This window comes from Strix aluco, chromosome 1 (assembly GCF_031877795.1).
Source record: "Strix aluco isolate bStrAlu1 chromosome 1, bStrAlu1.hap1, whole genome shotgun sequence".
Classification (NCBI taxonomy): domain Eukaryota; kingdom Metazoa; phylum Chordata; class Aves; order Strigiformes; family Strigidae; genus Strix; species Strix aluco.
This window is the reverse complement of record NC_133931.1, coordinates 52,296,295-52,316,013: the sequence shown is the minus strand read 5'-3', so window position 1 is coordinate 52,316,013 and position 19,719 is coordinate 52,296,295. Positions and strand designations below refer to the sequence as shown.

The 19,719-nt window shown below is 41.6% G+C and overlaps 1 protein-coding gene across 2 annotated transcripts in view; it reads left to right on the top strand.

Moving 5' to 3' along the window:
- Nucleotides 1-19,719, top strand: part of GREB1L (GREB1 like retinoic acid receptor coactivator) — a 145,753-nt gene that overhangs the window by 122,262 nt on the left and 3,772 nt on the right. For both annotated transcript variants that reach the window (XM_074821019.1, XM_074821027.1), the window contains 13 exons: nt 3,317-3,432; nt 3,820-4,064; nt 5,127-5,689; nt 6,184-6,286; nt 9,903-10,058; nt 10,269-10,408; nt 12,108-12,269; nt 12,592-12,799; nt 13,504-13,669; nt 14,877-15,104; nt 16,536-16,677; nt 17,592-17,792; nt 18,990-19,128. In XM_074821019.1, coding sequence (XP_074677120.1) covers nt 3,317-3,432; nt 3,820-4,064; nt 5,127-5,689; nt 6,184-6,286; nt 9,903-10,058; nt 10,269-10,408; nt 12,108-12,269; nt 12,592-12,799; nt 13,504-13,669; nt 14,877-15,104; nt 16,536-16,677; nt 17,592-17,792; nt 18,990-19,128 — 2,569 coding nt within the window. The remainder of the gene's footprint in view (nt 1-3,316; nt 3,433-3,819; nt 4,065-5,126; nt 5,690-6,183; nt 6,287-9,902; nt 10,059-10,268; nt 10,409-12,107; nt 12,270-12,591; nt 12,800-13,503; nt 13,670-14,876; nt 15,105-16,535; nt 16,678-17,591; nt 17,793-18,989; nt 19,129-19,719) is intronic.

Sequence of the window (19,719 nt, the reverse complement as noted above, 5' to 3'; positions counted from 1 at the left end):
CAGGAGAAGGAAGAGCGGAAAGTAGTAGTTGTGGAGGAGAAAACAACATGTGAGATAGCAGCTCTGTGCTGCTGGGTTTTTTGACTAGGCATTAACTCCAGCCTTAAATCATTCTGGACTGGGAGTCCTGTGAGAGCCTCTTTATGGCACTTTGCCATAAACGGTTGCAGCCCTTACACATTGCTGGAGCAGCCTGTGAGGCCTTTAGTGTAGATCAGGATTGAGTGTGAAGCTGTTGCAGGTGAACATCCATGTAGCCACTGATTTGGAATAGAGGAATTTAATCAGATAGAGAATGAAAAAAATTCAAAATAATAATTCTTATTCCTCCCCCCCACAATGTAAGATGCTTTTTTTGAGTAAACAAAGATGCAGCATTCTGGACTTGTTTCTTTCCTTGCAGGTGACTATCAAAAACCCACTCAATTCTGAAACGTGCATATGAAGGGAGTGAGGAGAGGAATTCAGGTGCCCAAAGAGAAGCCTGTACTGTCTTTTTAGGTGTGTTATCCCAGTGGTGCTCCAGAATGATGAAGGTCACCTGTGAGTCTTGTGCTGGGCTGCTGTACCTGCTAGTCTGGTGCCTGGGATAACACGGAGTATCTGAAATGCTGTGAGCCTATGTCTGAGTAACATAAAATTCATCAGCCGTGCTACCATTGAGTCTAGTTTATTGCAGACAATTTTGATTTAGTCTCAGTGCTGCTTGGCTTTTCTCCTGATGTTAGATGGAGGACTGGAGCTGGAGGACTAGAGCAAGTTGAGAACTGATCACTGCCTGCTTCCACTATGAGCACCCAGGCCCTTTTTTTTTGGTGGGGGGAGAGCAATATGAGGCTACCAAGTGCTTTCTAGTGAGGCTGAGGCTTGAAATGCTGGTCCCACCAATAACTGCTGTTGGTTTCAGGGAGAATGAGACTTCATCCTGACCTTTTTCGGGGTAGGGAGGGAAATCTTACAGCTGTTAGTGACCCCAGTTGAAAAGTTTGACTTCACTCTCCCCAAGAGGGCGTTAGCAGTGTGTGTGGTGCTGCAGCAGGGCAGGGAGGGTGGGCAGCTGTCTCTGCAGTGCTGGTAGCTGGACCATTCCCCTCTCTGTCAGAGAGAGGCCAGCCAGGCAGGTCAGTCCTCTCCATCAGGGAACCAAGCTTCAAGGGAGATGGTACACCCAGAGATACAGAATGAAAGAAGAGATGGAAAATAATTTAACTATTTTTCTGACCAGACATGCTGTCATGGCATACCCTTTAAGTGCAACAAGAATCAAACTACTTGGGAGGCAGTCAGAAATGAGGAGCCCAAAGGGCCGCAGCTCTCTGCTCCTCCTGAGTAGGATGGTCAAGAAATACATCTTCTGTATGCAAGTTTACAGGTCAAAGCCCCACACACTCAGGCTTCTTTTTAAGAACTTAGGCTAACAGAAAGAAGATCAGCTTTCCATCTGTCTTCCCCTATTTCATTTTTTAGCCATGCACTTTTGCAGAAAATTCCATCACTGGAGAGGCAGGATAACACAGAGTCAGACTAACCCTGCCGAGCCAGAAAATATCTCTCTGCTGCTGAGTCTGCTTTACTGAGCCAGCAGATGTTGTTAAATAGTTGGAGAAATAATTATTTTTGTGAACATTCAGGATGCTGAAATCACCAGGGGAAATAAGGACTGGGGAAAGAGAATAGAGTCATAGCAGAAAAGGGGACTATTACTTCAAATTGTGCTCTGCCTAAGCTAAGAAAAGAGTAATCACAGGGTTTTTTTGGTGGAAATTTTCAAAAGGTCAAATGGCATGCTGAGTCACTGGTTCACTAGTGAGTCCTCCTTTTCAGTCCCTGTCATCTGCCTGAGAAGATTACTCATAAAACATGGCCTTTCTGGGGAGGAGGAAGGGTAAGGAGAGAACAGGTCAAGGGTACAGGTTGAGACTAGAAGAACAAAGAGGGAATTCAAGATAGGGTTCTTCTTGCAAGGTGTGTTTTCCACAAAGCTTGCATAAGCCTTGTTGCTTTGTCAAGAGCGCTGTGTCTCATTGTCTTGCCCATCTGTGCTGAGAACAGTAATATATATATATATTCTTTTTAATGGGCAGTTTGAGAGTGGTTGGGCTTGCTGTCATGACTCAGCAAAGTAGATTCTGTGCCTCAGCTAGATAAGAGTCTTCTCCAGAACTGATTTTGTCCATTATTAATAAGAAAGAAGGAAAAACTTTTTCCAGCGGGGTGATGTGCTGTAGCTCAAATATTGATGATTATGTAAACATTAGGCCTTAATTTCCTTGTCTGGAGAGACCTTAATGTCTGATCAGCATAGAAATGTGAAGTCTCTGGATTATATGGAAAGAGCTTCTCTGCTGATCTCTTCTCTTGGCTGGTCAGTGATCTAAGAGACTGCGTTGTCAGTTTTCCTGGGGGTACCCGTAATGTATTGACAGCAATGACTGGATATGAACCTGCATTTTTGCTTTTCAGCTTTATAATATAATTTCAGTGTTTGCAGAGATAAAATGGCTTGTTTCCTTTGTAAGTAAGAGCCTCTGCGTCTTTCAGCTTTACTTCCTTTTAAAAGTTGCTGTAGGGTGCTCACACCTGTCTTGATCAAATACTGCCTGTATCATCTGGAAGTCTGGGCACTGTGCAACACAGCAAGAAAGATGTTGTTGCTCAAGATAGAGCAACGTTTTTAGGAGGCTGCATCCAACACACAGAACACAGATGGGCTCAGCCAGGTTCAGTAAGCTCTGCAGAACCAAGGGGACTGAAGGGTGTAAGGACATGGGACTGGCACTACCAGCCTTTCCACTGTTAAGGGAAAATGGTAGAGTTTTGTGGTCTTGGGCCTTGGTAGATTGTAGGTAAGGAGTCCTTTCTTGTGGGATTACCTCCAGTGAAAGGGAATTTTTTTTTTGTTCATATAATCTTTCATTATATAGAATAATTAAGCAAATATTTGAGAATCATGGAACCATTTTCATACTCCACTTGAAGGTCTTCAGCTTTACATTAATTTCAAAGAACTTTTATCTGTACCAGCTTGAAATTGAAGGCATCAGCTGCATTTTTCTCTGACAGACCACACTAATACCACACCAGGTGTATGTTTCCAGCACTGAGTAACATATGCTATGCATCCTTTTTCTGTGCATTTAATGCTTGTCTAACACTTTGCTACCAGAAAGAATGCATGCCTGTACCTAAGGTCTCCTTCCCGTTGGCTGTTGGGTAAGCAAACTGTATACAAAGAAAAAGCAGGAACTGAAAAAAAGAACAGGTGAAGGATTAGAAGGTGTCATTTAAATGTGACTGGAAGTTTCTTTGTTCACAGGCTTGGAGGGGAAATGAGCAGGATGACTGGATCCCTCGAACCTATCAGGATTTGGAAGGTCTACCTTGCATTGTTATTCTAACTGGCAAGGACCCCCTAGGAGAAACTTTCCCCAGGTGCTGTTATTACTGCTGCAATATGGATGTTTTCTAACATGTTTAGATAAGTTGGGGGTGGATAAGTGGTTTGCTACCATCTGGCTAATTTTTCACCAAAAATAAAGTGTATTTTAGACTTTATTTGGGAACACTTTAAAATTTTGGAAAGTGTGGTTTGTGAAAAGTAAAGCTGTGTGGATCAGTGAATGTCTGTGCAAAGTACCAAGGAGCATAACTTATGTGCATAACTTTATATTTTAAGCATAACTTTATATTTTAAAATAATTTTATATTTACTGGCTATCGAAATTGTTCATGAATATTTAATAAGCAATTAAAGATAGGGAGTATTCTTCAAAGTCAGAGAAAACAAAAGTTTCTTTTTTCTTGGGTTGGGTTTTCTAGGTCGTTGAAATATTGTGACCTTCGACTAATTGATTCAAGCTACTTAACTAGGACTGCATTAGAGCAAGAAGTAGGCCTGGCATGCTGCTACGTCTCGAAGGAGGCGATTCGAGGGCCTATTGTAGCTCTTGACCTTAGTGAGAAGGAGCATGAGAAGGCTAACGGTAGCGAGAATGACTCTGATGAGCTGTTGATAGACTTGGACCGACCCCAGAGTAATAGCAGCGCTGTCACTGGAACCTCAGGTCAGTTATTCTGCTGTTGCTCTGAAAAACAAGTCTTCGTTCCTACATTACTGGAATTTGAGTGCAAACATTGAGATGTTTAGTCACATGTGGGTTGCTCAGCTGTATCCTGCTGCAAGCTAGGCAATGAAATGTTAGTAGCAGATTCTTTCCATGGTGAGCAATTTTTCTGTATACAGCTAAGAGGGGATGGTGTTTCAATGAGAGGATGGTATGCCATAGCTAAGGGTCCCTTGTGAATTTTATTTTTAAACTTACATTTCACATTTGTGCTAATTTCATCTGGTAGATCCTGAGATCTTAAAAATCAGAGTAGAAATGGATAGTATAAAGTTTTAGGAATAGAAAAATGCTCTGTAACTGCGGGGGTAGCTATGGATGATGATGGATATTTGCCTCCTTGCCGAGACCAACAGAATGGCTCTTGCCCTACCTCTTCAGGCATCAATGGAGCATCATCTTCTACTGGACCTTTCCTTCCTTGCATTCCTCAGGCACTTCTGGGTCCTTCCCCTTGTTTCCCTATGAGTTTGAGGCATTAAGACAGCTAAACTGAACCTCTGCCATACACCAGATCTTCCCATACACCAACTGAACCTGACTGGTATGGAGGAGGGAGCATAGCCCAGCTCTCACTAAAGTTGCAGTGAAAGGAATGCTCTGTTCCCCATAAGGAGGAGTGCCAAATCGATCTATGTATACAGTGGTGTCTTATACTTGAATTTCAGACAGTTGTACCATCAAATTCCAAATCCCAGATGGGAAATGGTAGTTAACATACGGAGCTTAGCAGTCATTTGGGTTAGGGACACTTGAGTTTGGACTCTGAACCCAAACAGAAGGGCTGTTGCCTCTCCAGCAAGAGGGACGGAGGGTGTCAATGATTTCTTTTTAAATGGTGAAACACTGATCTAAGCCACGTGATGAGCTCGTGCAGCAGCACTCATTGAACAGAAGTATTTGAAGGTTAGGATTGTCCTGTAGATCAAATGAGTTAATGATTTCTTTACATTTTCTTATGTCAGCCAGTATCTGTTCATTGCCTGCTCTTTGTTTTCCCAGGTTCCCTGGCAGACAACGGCGTGAGCTCCTCGAGTGCTGCAGACAAGTGTCAGAAGCAAGCACCATCGCTTAACTTTCAGACTGTGGCACACAGCTCAGTAGATGAGGGAACTTACCCCAGTTTCACAGCCGGAGAGACCCTGAAACAAGAATGTGACTCCCTGGGTAACCAGATGGCGAGCAGCACCACTTCAAAATTATCATCACTGCCTTCGGTCTCCCAGACGTTTCGGTGGCCTGCCCATTCGGCCAAAGACACCAAGGCCCTCCGTGTTGCGCTGCCACGCATCGTCATCCTGTCGAAAGCTGCCTACTGTCTCCTGAGCTCGCAGAAAAGTGGAAGTTTGCCTTCCTCCTCTTCCCTCCTGCCTCATGCTGATGTGTCTTGGCTGAGTTCTCTGAGGCCTCTGCTTCACAAGGACATGAACAGTGAAGAGCAGTCTCTCTACTACAGGCAGTGGACGACAGCCCGACAGCACCACGCGGACTTCAGCAATCAGAGTGAGGCGTCTGGCTCGAGGAGTTTTCACCCCAGGCGGCTGCTTTTGACAGGACCACCGCAAGTAAGAGAATAGTTCCTTCCTTTTGCCTTACTAGCAGGATGAGAGGACCGATGATGAGGACTGCAGATTGTACTGTAAAGGCGCCCTGCAAGGTTGCATGCAGTGATGTATTTTGAGGTCAAAAATGAGTCAAGTTTTAAGGTTAAGTCCATGCTGGAAGTGGTCAGGAGAGGAAAGGTGATTCTGTGTGTCATGTTTTAGCCTAGATGAAGTAAGCGTGGATGGCACTGGGCATAAAACTGCCATGAGCGTATTAGTAGAGAAGAAGTTATCACTGCCGATTTCCCTGCGTACAAAAGTGATACAGGCTGTGGGCCAGGTTTTGCTCACAAATCAATTTTCTAACACTGTTCAGCATAATGGGGAATATTACGTCTTGTTATGTTTTCACACAGAGCTAGAATGGGGTAAACCCAAAGGTATTTATCTGAAGCACAACCTTCCTTCATATTAGTCTGAGTTGGGATTTGGATTTTTTTCCATCTCTGGCTCAGGTGGGAAAGACTGGCTCATACTTGCAGTTCCTAAGGATTCTTTTCCGCATGCTGATCCGGTTGCTGGAAGTAGATGTGTACGATGAAGAAGACATTAATGCCCGTAAGTATTTAGTAGTCATTCTTAATATGCGTTACGAAGACCTCTGTTACATATTATTCAGCAGTGACAAATTTCTAGGGTCACGGAAAGACTACCTACCACTTGTCCTGTCCATTAGTGTGTAGCCAGACTTACTGTAGGTGTCTGCATATATTTAAATATAGATAAATAAAACCATAAATTTTATATTGGGCTTTGGTGAGAACTGTTAAATGTATTTTGGATTGATACATTTGGATAGCACTAAAATGGAAGTGAACACACAACTGCAAATGGACATCATCTGCCAATGTTATTTCTCCTTGTTAGTTTTTAAGCACTGACTGCTTTTAAGCAGACCAGACATTTAAGAACATTTTGTTTCTGGCCAAAACATCACTGTTATTTATGGTTGTTATTATTATTATTTATGTTTATTGTGTTTATTATTATTTATTATGTAAGTATAAGTTAGATACCAGTTTTCAGTAAGACTGTCTTCTGTCTGCAGTTTACAAATCTTATGCTGAGGAGAAAGGGGAGGGGGCGGCACCTCTTTGGATTTGCACTGATTTGTCAGATCTCAGAGGTACAGTAGCTGCTGTGGCAGGACTTCACCTTGAGACACACAAACCCTTTTAAAAATGAATTCTCTTCAGGACTGTCTTTACATAACTGTGGTTTTGTAGTGAAGATAACTCCATGATGCATAAATCTCATGATCATTAGACTGGCATCCTGAAAATTTAGTTGTTGTCAAACCTTTGAAAAGACTAATTTGTACTTCTGATCTATTAAGTGGGGAAAAAAAGTGTTTTCCTTTGACTTGGAGCTTTGGGGGCTGTTATTCTCTCATTATTTGAACTCAAGTACTCCAGAAACTTAAGATGAAACATCAGAATGTGAGAGAAGTTCTGCGTCATGCCATCTGGCCTGTTGTGATCACAGCAACGTGTCACACCCCTGCCAGGAATGCATGGAACTCCATCAGAAGAGCAGTTTGGTTTTGTTTGGGGTTTTTGGTTGGGGCTTTTTTGCTCCCACTACTTGTATTGGAATGCTTTTCCAGAGCCCTACTGCTCTGATCACTGAAACCATTATTTTGTTCTCTAACCCAAAGATGTTCCTGTCCCAATTATAAACATTCTCTTTGGGACCAAAAAAAAAATGAATTTAAATTAAATACTTTTTGTTTTCTTTGACATTTGCTTCTGTGGTGTAGTTAGGCAGCAACCTTAACCCCTTGCAGTCTTCATCTACGTAGCCTGGATTGTCTTATAAATGACAGGCTTTTTATTTTCCTTATCGGTTTAGTAGCTCTTGGCCTGCACATCTATTTTCAATTTATCCTTCTGTTACATGGGTGACCAGAACTGAATGAGGTATTTTGCAGGATGTTTAACCAATCCAGTGACAACAGCTCTGGTATTCCCCTGCCCCCACTGAAAGCCCCATAACTGACGAAACCTGGTCTTTTCCATTCTCGCACTTCACTGGCTTGTACTTGTGGGTTCCTCCGCAACTCAGTTGTTGCCAACTGAGGTGCTCCCAACCTGATGCAGAAATGTTTGTTATTAGTCCTTGATTATACATATGACTCATATTTTTTCTGTTAAATATTATACAGTTTCTGTTGTTACAGTTTTCGAGGGCATTGAATTCTTTCTGGATGATCTTTGATTCCTTCTCCGTAATGACAGCAACTCTTAGAGTGTGCCACCAGCAAACTTAAGCCAATTTTTTTGAGTTGGTGACATTAGTGAAAATACTAAACAGTATGCCCCTCTACTGATCTTTTAACTTCATTAGTAATCTCCATCTGCCTTAATGCTTACAATGTTACATGCGGTCATCTTCTGTTTAATCAACTTTTTCAATTTAGAGACCATTCACTGTCTCCGTTTTCTTCAGCTGTATTAATAATTTGTGATACAGTATCATATCAAATACTTCACTGAAGTCCAGAAGGATAAGATGGATTGCATTTCCTTTGTTCAGAGAAATAGATATATCGTAGCTGTATAATGAAAGTAACACAGGATTTCTTTGGTCAACCCACATTGCATTTTATTACATTTTTCATTTACTTCAATATCTTTATTTCCTTTGGTCTCCCCAAGTTTCAAATATTACCAAGATCAAAGTAATGGACCCAGACCTCCATAGATTACTGTGTCTCCTCTTAAATGGTGATAATATATGCGCTATGCTTGCATTGAAATCAGTCTCCTGCCTGATTTCACATGCCTGTTCTTTGAGAAAACTGGCAAGGAGATTATTCTTTCTCTCTTTTTTTGAGTGCGTATCAAGCTTGTAGAGTTTTGTTTCTGTCTTGGTTTATAGTAAACCTTTTATTCCCTTGAAAACATAATCATCAAAGTAAAAAGAAAATGAAAAATTAATGTATATAGTTGAGGTGATACAGCAAAGAAAATTGTTATTTTTTTTAATGCACTTTTCTGAGGTCTACCTCAGCTTGACATTTGGCAAAGCTTACTCTACCTCACACTTGTTGACATTTAAGGCAAAACTTCATTCACTGGTGAGGTTTTTCCATTCCTCATGGACTTTGTTCTTAGTGTCCTTTTTGATGTAGTCCCTCTGAAGCCCCTTCCTCCTGGTGTTTTTATTTTGCTTAGTACGCTGGTTACTGGTTGTTCAGCAACTGCAATTCCACGAGTTCCAAGTCTCATTCAGAGGCAGGTCCCTAGTTTTCTCAGGCCATCTGACTTAGAGCGAGCTTTCTCAGGATTTGTCTGTATGGACAAACTAATACACCTCACCTGACGGGCGGCATATGTTAATTTGAGCATGACATGGTGCTAGTGAGATTAATGGCCTCTAAAGTGATGCTGGCTCACATCCTATTGGGTCAGTCTGGGTAGGGTGAGCATGTGCTTGCCTGTAGACCCAACCTTTGTTTCACCTGAATTTGCTCTTCTAAAATCAGTAACCTCAGTTACACACCTACTTTTGTGTGTGCTTCCATCTTATTTTAAACTGATTTGACTCATTGTTCAAGCTGCAGTCCAAGGTTGTTTTCTTTGGCCAGTGCTTTCTAATGTTCCAACTGCTTACGCTTGATTTTTTGCTTTAGACTTAAGTCTGTTGGATCAAAGCAAAGAAGTTCCAGTTGATCCTTGCTGGCCATAGCCCATTCTCTAACAGGAATGTATCTTCTATTGCCTTTATCATGTACCACCAGCTACTAGTTCATAAATTTATACAGCCTCTTCCTCCTTTTATCTTTCTGCCTTTGGATACTTTTACTTCTCATTTACCCAGTACTCCTCATTCCACCACAGCGAGACTCAATACTACACCTGTATCTTCTGCACAGATAGGACCATTCATTTGAGCATTTTATGCTTAAACCAGAGTGAATTAAACCTCAGCAGAATGATACCTATGAAGCTCCTTTGCCTGCATGCAGTTTCCAAGGAATTGCCATTTCTTTGAAATGGCTTTGTGTGGATTATAATTTCAATTTTGGTAATATTTATGATGTTCAAAGATGTCTGTGTGTGTGTGTGTGTGTACCTGCGTGAGTTCCTGTGCCATTGTAAATCAGCAAACATCACATAAACACCATTCAATGGGTATCTGATAACTGCTTACCTGAAGTGTGTTGTTACAGATCATACAGAAAACAGTGAAATTACTCAGTCTAGCAATGACCACTGGCCAGACATTGAGATCTTCAGCAAAATGTCTTTTGACCTGAGTGTACATGACCCCAAGTACAGAACTATAAGTCCCGTATACACGGAACAACTCTCAAGAGTGAAACAAGGTAAGTAAAATGTAAAGTTTTTTAGGAATACTTTCCTACAAAGAATCGGTTTTTATTAGTTTGTTCAAATACATGAATTCACAAGAGCCTTTAATCTCCAAAATTATATGGAACAAAACAACTTGTGTGTTCTTTACAACTGTTAGTGGGATCACAATCTCTGTTTTTTTAACACACAAAATTTCTGTTATTTCTTTTCTTTGTGCACAGAAGCAAGCAAAGAAACAAAATCAGAGGAACCTAAGAAAAGGGAGACTGTGTCCATGATGTTGACTAAATATGCAGCTTACAATACGTTCCATCACTGTGAGCAGTGCCATCAGTATATGGACCTTAATCCTGCCGCACAGGTTGGTGTCAAGGTTCAAGGGTAAACTGCATTCTTGGTTTTTCTGTGGGCTCTCCAGGCGTACTGCTCTGGTCTCAGGACTCATGCTTTCACCTTCCCTGAGATGGAATTGTTTAATTCTTCCATTCTCAGGGGAGATATTGAGCCACAGACCCTGGACCATCAACTGTGTCTGCAGCGTTCTGCACGAGCAGTTCTTCTGCCCAGCTGCCTCTGACAAAGGGTGAATATTGTGACTAGTTGTCTCAAGCCAAAGCATTATTCAGCCTGCCCAGAGGGTTCACAGTATCTCATGGGAGAGGACTGTAGAATTAAGAGAGATGCTTGTCTTACCTAAATGCCAGTCATCCACACCTGTGGTGCAAGACTGGAAGGCCTGCGTCTTCCTCCCTTTGTATGTAACTGTGCTTGATTCTCATGCAGTAGCTTATGAGTCACTGAACAAAAATGATCATTTTTAACTGTTCAATTAAAAAACTTTTGATCTCTAAAACAAACACTTATGCTTACAGGAGACTGGCAGGTAAGATTATTCCTGGTTAGTAGCTCAGACATTATTTCTTAACCACCACCAACAGATTACTTGGAAGTTTCTTATCTCAAATTGTTCTTTCCTTGCTTGCTAATCTTTTCCAACAGCTCGCTCTTAAGCTAACACGGCGTAGACACACTGACCTGGAAATGTACAATGTCAGTTACTATGGAGCAGCACCAGCAGGTCTGATTTAAACCTCATGCTTCATTAAGTACGTTGACACAAGCAAACCCAAAGGACATCTGTTGTTCCCTCCACTCGTCTTTGTGCATGTGGTCAAACAGAACAACTAGTAATAAATATAATTATCTACTTGTATGTGCAAGTGTGAGTTGTGTATATATAATTACGATAATTGAACTCAGAGAAATTACACATCCAAAGGGGAGTCATTGGATAGCAGGCATTATGAAGGGCGAGAGATTCTTCAATGCTTTAAAAGAACCTAAATAAAGCCCCTTTCATTTTTCATCTTTACTTAGGCTAATTATTTCAATTCTGTAGTTAAGGTTATAGAAGGATGACTGCTAAGAGTAAGTGATTTGACCTTGTAGTGAGACAGGTGCTTCTGCAGAGTGAAATCTTATCAGATACGTAGGCGCTTTGTATACACTTACATGGTTCAGTGAAGCACTGTGCAAACTTAAGCTCACCCAAATTCTTCACAGCCTTGTTAATGGTGTGGTCTGCCTTGGTTACCTCGCTGCTTAGAAGAGTATTGCCACAAGAAAAATACCGTACTAATGCAGCCATGCTGCTGCTGAGGTGTCTGAATGGCAGCACATTCTGCTGTGGAGGCCACACCCACATGCTACACTGCTCATTGGATCTTTTGGGAAAATTATGTGGATGGTTTGTTTCCTAGCATATATATTTTTCACTTCTCCTTGTAAATATTAATAAATAACTTCAACTTCCAGTCTGGCCAAAGATAATTAATGGTACTGAAAGCTGATTCTTTTAATAGCAAGGCCAGTTACATGCCTAAGTAATGTGGCTTATGGTAGAGGAAAATGAGAATGTAATAGAGTTAACTTCAGTTATTGAAAGAGAATGTTTTGGATGTTCTTCTCTGGTGGCTTCCAGTATTGTGACTGTAAGAGCAGGTTGCCATATACTCCTTATGTATTACCTGATTGCAAATCTTTTTTTTTTTTGTATACAGATATCTGATTCCACTCTGCATGCATTCACATTTTCGTCCTCGATGCTAGGAGAAGAGGTTCAACTGCATTTTATAATCCCCAAGTCCAAAGAGAACCATTTTGTCTTCAGCAAGCAGGGGAAACATCTAGAAAGCATGCGTCTCCCACTCGTTTCTGACAAGGTGTGTGTGCTGCTCTTAGCCATCTGCTGGCTATGTATGCTGAATGCAATCAACCTGACATACATTTGCAAATTTATGGTGGTTGGCTGAGGGGGTGTTCTGTTTTCTTTGTTTTAAAGTCCTTTGCATAATTCTTGCCTGACTGTCCTTAGAACTGGAGGTTTTGAGGACAATCATCCCTTTTTGCATTCCTAGTGTCCAGTTCATATGTGTTGCAATGATCAATAATCTTAAAATCCAGTGTAAACAATAAATAAATAAAAATCCATATCAGGAATGACCTGCTTTTTACTTAATGTTGCCAAAATATCTCCTGTTCCAGCAGAATTTGAATGCAGTCAAGAGTCCTATCTTCACTCCATCGAGTGGACGTCACGAACATGGCCTCTTGAACCTCTACCATGCCATGGAAGGCATCAGCCACCTTCACCTTCTTGTAGTCAAGGAGTATGAAATGCCGCTCTACCGTAAATACTGGCCCAACCACATCATGCTTGTCCTGCCGGGCATGTTCAACAATGCTGGCGTTGGTAAGAAACACCATCAAAGCATTGCCTTGAAGATATCCAAATCCGTGTTGGACAATGTGGATCATGTTGTTGAAGGAAACATTGCAGCAGCTCCTCACATTCGTGCTGTGATAATAACAGCAATATCTGTGCTAAATACAATGGTGTGTAAGAACTGCTGTTAGGGATGTGGAATGTATGTTTGTATCGATTGCTGCCTTCTCAATTTAAAATCTGATGTTTTGTAGGCCATATTCACTCATTTTACTCAGCCTTGCTGTGTGAATGTTCATTCTAGACATTTTACACACGATTTTTCAAATTGCAAGTTTTTCAGTTAGCTGAAGCTAAATATTAACTACAGCTGAACACTGGGAGCTTGAACTTTGGACTTCATTTTCATGGTTGCTGAGTTTTTCCTGCAGGAAGTTTTAAGTAGCTTCAGTTTTAGAATTCAGCCCCTTCTGGGTTCAAGTTCTTTATTAATCCCTACAAAATCATGTTCTGCAGAGTCTCTTAAAAGGTCCAGTCTTTTTGGTATCAGCCTTTTAGATTTACTCACACTAAAAAAGGGACATTCGGATTTCTTTTTAAACTAAGATGTTATGAGCACTAAGTTCATAAAGGGTAAAGATTGCAGATGTTCACGTAGCCTTTCTCTCAGCAGAGAGAGTGATAAAGTCTAATAAAGATCTCCGTATGTCTTCTTTATGGTGTTTTCTCAGGTGCTGCCAGGTTTCTTATTAAGGAACTTTCTTACCACAATCTAGAACTGGAACGAAACCGCTTGGAGGAACTGGGAGTCAAGCGCCAGTGCGTGTGGCCATTCATCGTGGTCATGGATGACTCCTGCGTCTTGTGGAACATGCACAGTGTCCACGAACAGTCGAGGTAAGTACCACCCAGCGCTGGGGTCCCTGCACTGATCCAGCACAGACAGCAGCACATCTGCGACTTAGGCTCATCTCTAGCATCCAACGGGATATGAAAGCCCAGACAGCTAGAAAAGTTGGGCAGCTGGAGCTGCTGGTAAGTACTCAAAATATTGCTAAGCAAAAGCAGCTTTTGGCAGGGCCTCACATAGGTCGTTATTCACTCAGTTATTATTCAGATAGCCCAGGAACTGTATGCTTGGACATTAGATATATTGCCTAAAATGCAAAAAATCAGCTCTTTCACTCAGAGCAGTAGGAAAGCTGTAGATTTGTCTTGTTGACTACCAACATCCAACCTCTGCCGTTGAACACTTCCACCTGGCTCTACCCTTATATCCGTGTCTCACATTTAGGACCGTTAACAAACCTCTGCTTATGCTTGTTCTTTGCCTAAAGCCACTCTTGCTCTTAGTGACTATTTGAGTGATTTCTTAATACGTTGTTTCCCTGATCTGTTTTGATTCAATTTGTGTTTCTCAATGAAAACAGTTTTTCTCACAGGTGGTTCTGTCTCACAGGACAGAACAAGGGGAAACGGCTTTAAACTCCAACAGGGGAGGTTTAGACTGGACATTAGGAAAAAATTTTTCACAGAAAGAGTGGTCAGACAGTGGAATAGGCTGCCCAGGGAGGGGGTGGAGTCACCATCCCTGGATGTGTTTAAGGGTCGTTTAGATGAGATGTTGGGGGATATGGTGTAGGGGAGAACTTTGTAGAGTAGGGCTGATGGTTGGACTCGATGATCCAAAGGGTCTTTTCCAACCTGAATGATTCTATGATTCTATTTTGGGAACTGTAGCTTTTTAGAAAGCATTAAGCTCTTGCTCTTCTCAGTGCTTATGCTGTCCATTATGGAGAAAATAGCCTTCCAGAAATGGTGTGTAAGGTGATTCCTTTTCTCTTTCTAAATTGCTGTGTAAAACCTTATTCTGCTGAAAGGCCCATTTTCTTATGATGACTAAATTGATGGGATATGATTAGTTGACTGTTGTTTAAAAAGTCTCCATTTATGTATATATTTTTACAGCATCTAATGTAAACACTCTCAATTGTTAATGGAATTTCTTGGTCATTTGCATACACACATATGTATATTTATGCAGTGTACGTTATATAAAAATAGTAAGACACGTTTGTATGTTGTGTATGATCATGTTTTGCAGCCAGTCCTTGGAGCCTGGGGGTTCCAGCAAGAATGTGTCTCTGAAGAGTGTCCTCCAACACATTGAAGCCACCCCCAAAATTGTTCATTATGCAATCCTGGGTGTTCAGAAATGGAACAGCAAGCTGAATGCCAGAAAAGCAAAGGCTCCGTTCTCCAGGTGCCACGTGCGTGATTTTATACTGCTCAACATAGACCTGACCCAGAATGTGCAATATGATCTAAACAGGTAGGCAATATGTATATATGTGGTAAAATAATATGCTGGCATGATAAGAATCTTGTCACCATATTTCTAAATGCTGTCAAGATAAACAGAAAGATCCTGTTTAAGGTAACAAGCGCACAATCACAAAAATAAAGCACAGAGTGATGTATGTCACATTTGAATGAATAAGGCATCAAAATTAAACTCACCATCAGCCAAAAAAACAGGGAGAGACAGACCGCAGGGCAAGGGCAAGGGAGGGCTACAGAGGACTGAAAAGGCAGGGGGAAAAGAAGAAACATCAGGAAAAAAAAGTAACCAGGAGACCAAAGTTAGAAAAAAGAAGCCAAAATGACAGCAGTCATGGAAAGAGTGAGGAGCTCCCAGAGCGGCCCTGTAAGAGGCTCCTGCCTGACCAAGAACAAGAGTATAGGAAATGGTTGAGCCATTTCTGTGTCAAATGCTATGAGAAGGGATTCCTTGTATTTCCTTCAGCATCAGCTATCCTCCCTGTTGTCACTTGGGTTTGCAATAAAAACAGATGAATAAACTTTCTACTGTTTCCTTCCTTTTTTTCCCCTCCTCACCTAACTCCATCCTAAAGCACTTGCAATAAAGCACTGTTGTCATGGGGCTTTACATCTAGTTTTCATCACAGACTGAAGCAATATCCAATTCCCACCCTCCCCAGCCAAGTGAGTTTAGAATAAACCCTGTCTTTGCTAGCCACAGACTGGCCCTTGGGCATCTCATCCTGGTCTCCTGCTGCTGTTTTCAGAGATCCTGTATATTTGAGTGAGGAATTGTAGCCTGTCAGTGCAAGGCGGGGTCTGGTGTGGCTTGCAGAGCTCTTGATTTCACATTCTCTGGCTGGTTGAGTCATGAGATGGGAATCAGCCCGCAGAAGTGAGCAATTCCATCATAAATAGTGCAGGATATACGTTACTTCTGAGATGGTTTGTCTCCCATAGCCAAATATTTGTCAAAGCCACATTTATCCCCTGATTCCAGTTCATAAAAAAATGTCATATAGAACTGGCTTGTTCAGAAATGAAGGCTGGTCACTGCAGAGTTTCAGTTCTAAAATATGTAGAAAAAGAACCAAAAAGAAGCAAAAAAGACAGAAGGGTGGGGAGGAAATGATTGATGCCAGTACAGGACGAGGATGAGAGGGCTATCCAGACTTGGTATGGGGAAGAAGCATACGGACGCACTGGAAAGTGAAGATTTCTTTGGTTTTAAGATGACCAGAGGTTGCTTTCCTACAATGGGAGCACATTGAAGGAATGAGTCTTCGGAGCTGTGTAGAGAATTTGTATAGGCGCCATATCAGATGGTCTCCAAAAATCTCTGCTGAGCCCGTTCCAGTGCATTTCAGCAGTGGGGGTGGGAATGCTTGCTCATACATGGCAGCCACACAGCTGTTTTAGTGATCTTGTGTTTAATGTCCAGGTATTTCTGTGAAGATGTAGATTTTAATCTGCGGACGAACAGCAGCGGCCTGCTCATCTGCCGCTTCAACAACTTCAGTGTCATGAAGAAACATATTCAGGTTGGAGGACAAAAGGACTTTGTCGTTAAGCCAAAAATCATGGTGAGTGTGGATGTATGCTCTGTCATGCATAAAAGGTAAAATCAGGACCTGTTTCCCCTAGAAATACTGAATTCTCAGATTTATTTTGACATCTTATATTCATGGCCCACTCTGTGTGAGGGCTATCACATCAGAAATAGAAAATAATAAATATTTTGCTAATTATAAATTACTAACAAACCTCCTCCTAATCTATTAGAAGATGGACTGGGATTGGAAAGAGTTTGGTCTAGCTATTCAGTAGTATTGCTAACAGAGGAAGAATTTGCAGACATACACTCTGATCAAAAGCAGGCATGTTGTACTTGGACCCAGTTTTGGTAATTTTAGCATATCCACTAGTTTCCAGTGTTTGCTGGTTTGTGATGACTTTCAGTCCTTGCACTTGCTGACAAAAAGAGACCTGAGGAAAGGCATTTTTTTAAAAAAAAAAAATCACCCCTGTATTTCAGATTTAACTGACCAAACCCTGGATTTGAGTATTTTGGGGGGGTCATTTTCTGAATTTTCCTTTTCTTGTGGGTGCAGTGGAATCTGTTGTGATGGACTGGCCTATGAGAAAACTCCATAGAAAACATTTTCTGTGGGTGACTCCACCAAGGATGTCATTTCCTATACTGTCCAGGAGTAAGGCAGGATGAAGGGCATTGTGACAATTTGAACTCCCTGGTCTACGTCCCTTCTTTAGGCAACCAGATATTCACAGAGTACTTGGCAACCACAGAACAAATAATTAATTTATTTCTGTGCTGTGGTGCTAAGTCAAAATCAAGTGGGGATTTTTGATTCTTTCTCCCAGCCTTCTCTCCCTTCCTGCCCTGTCATGGTGATCCCTTCCCCAGCTAGAAGAACTCCTGCAGAGAAGATTCCCTGAGTAGCTGGGTTAAAAGGGGCTCCCCTTGGTTTCATTGCAGGTTTCAGACAGCCTGGCACCAATATTGCCTCTTCAGTACGTCTGTGCCCCTGACAGTGAGCATACATTGTTGGCAGCCCCATCTCAGTTCCTCCTGGAGAAATTCCTTCAACATGCGACGTACAAACTCTTCCCACAGGCCATTCATAACTTCAAGAACCCGGTATTGGCCATTGACTGCTACCTGAACATCGGGCTCGAGGTACAAACTATTTGCAGGGATAATGGGGATGAGTAAATGCAAACCTTTACTTCAACATCTTTCTTGTGTTGAAAACCCCTTCTTTTATGAATCCTCAGCATCAAGGACAGTGTTTGAAAACTTTGGTCTCAAACAGCGACACTCTGCTGTTGGAACTAAAGAACCAACTCCACTGGAAGAGCTGGTGGTGAAGCCTCCTAGCTGGCAAGACCAGACGTTTGTGATGGATTGATGTGATTTGCAAAGGAATTGGGCATGTCTGTCTGAAATAATATTTCATATGAAGCAAAGACCCAAAAGTGATGCCATTCTTGACAGAACAGGGTGTGCTGCATAGTCTGTACAAAAACTACCACCAAATTTTTTAGATCGCTGTCCTGTTATACAGCTTTTTATGATCTGTGTTTGATTTGTCCTTGCAACAAACTTGTTTTGGCTGAGAGAGTTTCTGATAGGACCCTCTTCTGGTGTCTTGCTTCACTGATGGACAAAGCTCATCCTTTGTAATGCAGCTCTCCTTTTAGATGTTTTTTATGAATGTGGGTTTCTAGGGAAACTTTTGCAAGTATGTCTTAGATGTCTCTAGGTAGGGAAATCAGGTTTTTTTACCCCATTGGTCAGTTTGAACTGGGTCTGAAGTAGGGTGAAAGTCTAACAAGGGTTTTGTTCTGACATTTTATGGAGGTCAGTGGCAAGACAGAGAAGAAACCCTTTGATACAGAACAGCCATCACGGCACTGAAACACAGGAGAGCCCCAATGCTGGGAACCACTTAGCTGGTGCTTGCAGTCAGCAAGAGAAGATGTGCACCAGCGCAAAGGAGTTCAGGCTTCAGCAGTTTCAGTACTCATGGAGTTGCTTACTGTATTTGACAAATGTATCCTTATTAGAACCACCCATATAATCTTAACAGTTGTTATAAGCAGGTAATTCACAGAGAAGCAGAAAATCAAACTGAATTACAGAAGGACCTGAAATAACGTATTGCAGACTTGGTGACCAAATCTGAATCTAGAAGTTTGTCCCATGTGTTATTTTCTAGGGGAAGTTTGCTCAGTACTGCATTCTTCTTGGATTCTATTTTTACCAGCAGGAGCTGTCTTGCCTGTTGTCACTAAGTTATATTCTCCACTTAAAGTCATACCTAGACATTTCCTAATGCAGAAGTGCTTCCTTTCTTCTCCCCTTCCGTTTCAGGTGGCTATATGCTATATTAGCTCCCGCCCGCACTCAGTCAATGTCAACTGCGAAGGGGTGTTCTTCAGCGGACTTCTGCTCTATCTCTGCGACTCCTTCGTTGGTGCAGACCTCCTCAAGCGGTTCAGGTTTCTGAAAGGTAATCTCACTGCTCTGCTGGGCATCCCGGGTGCTTTCCTGCCAAGTAACATCATGGAGGAAAAGGGAAAGGTAGAGGAATAATGAGCTTCATTAAACAGCTCCGTTATTTTCACAGTTAGTGTTGCCATTGTTTTCAAAAGAAATAGATGGAGTGTTTCTTTTGGGATGTGTAAAACTTCCATTCCTGTTGGTAATAAGTGCAAGTAATTGAACCTTTGCTAAGCTGTGGTAAATTATATTCATTAAATTATTTTAAAGTGACATCAAATGGAAATAGGTGCAGAAAAACAAGAATACATGGAAATCGTGCAGTCAGCAACTTGAGGGTTTACTTACTGAGCAACTTACTGATGAAGATGAGGAATTCTGCTCAAGTTAATCTGTCTATAATGGCAATAAATATTCAGTCTTGTAGATCAGGGCAGCTCTTAGCTGCCGGATAAACTTTATAAACCTCATTAAAATCTTTCTTCATCATTTTATCTTAATACTAATAAATAGCAAATTGCCATAGGTACTCAGTAATGCTGAAGCACGTTACAGAACTCCGTTGCATTTCTGGTGGCACAGCTGAACCGTTTCCCGCTCA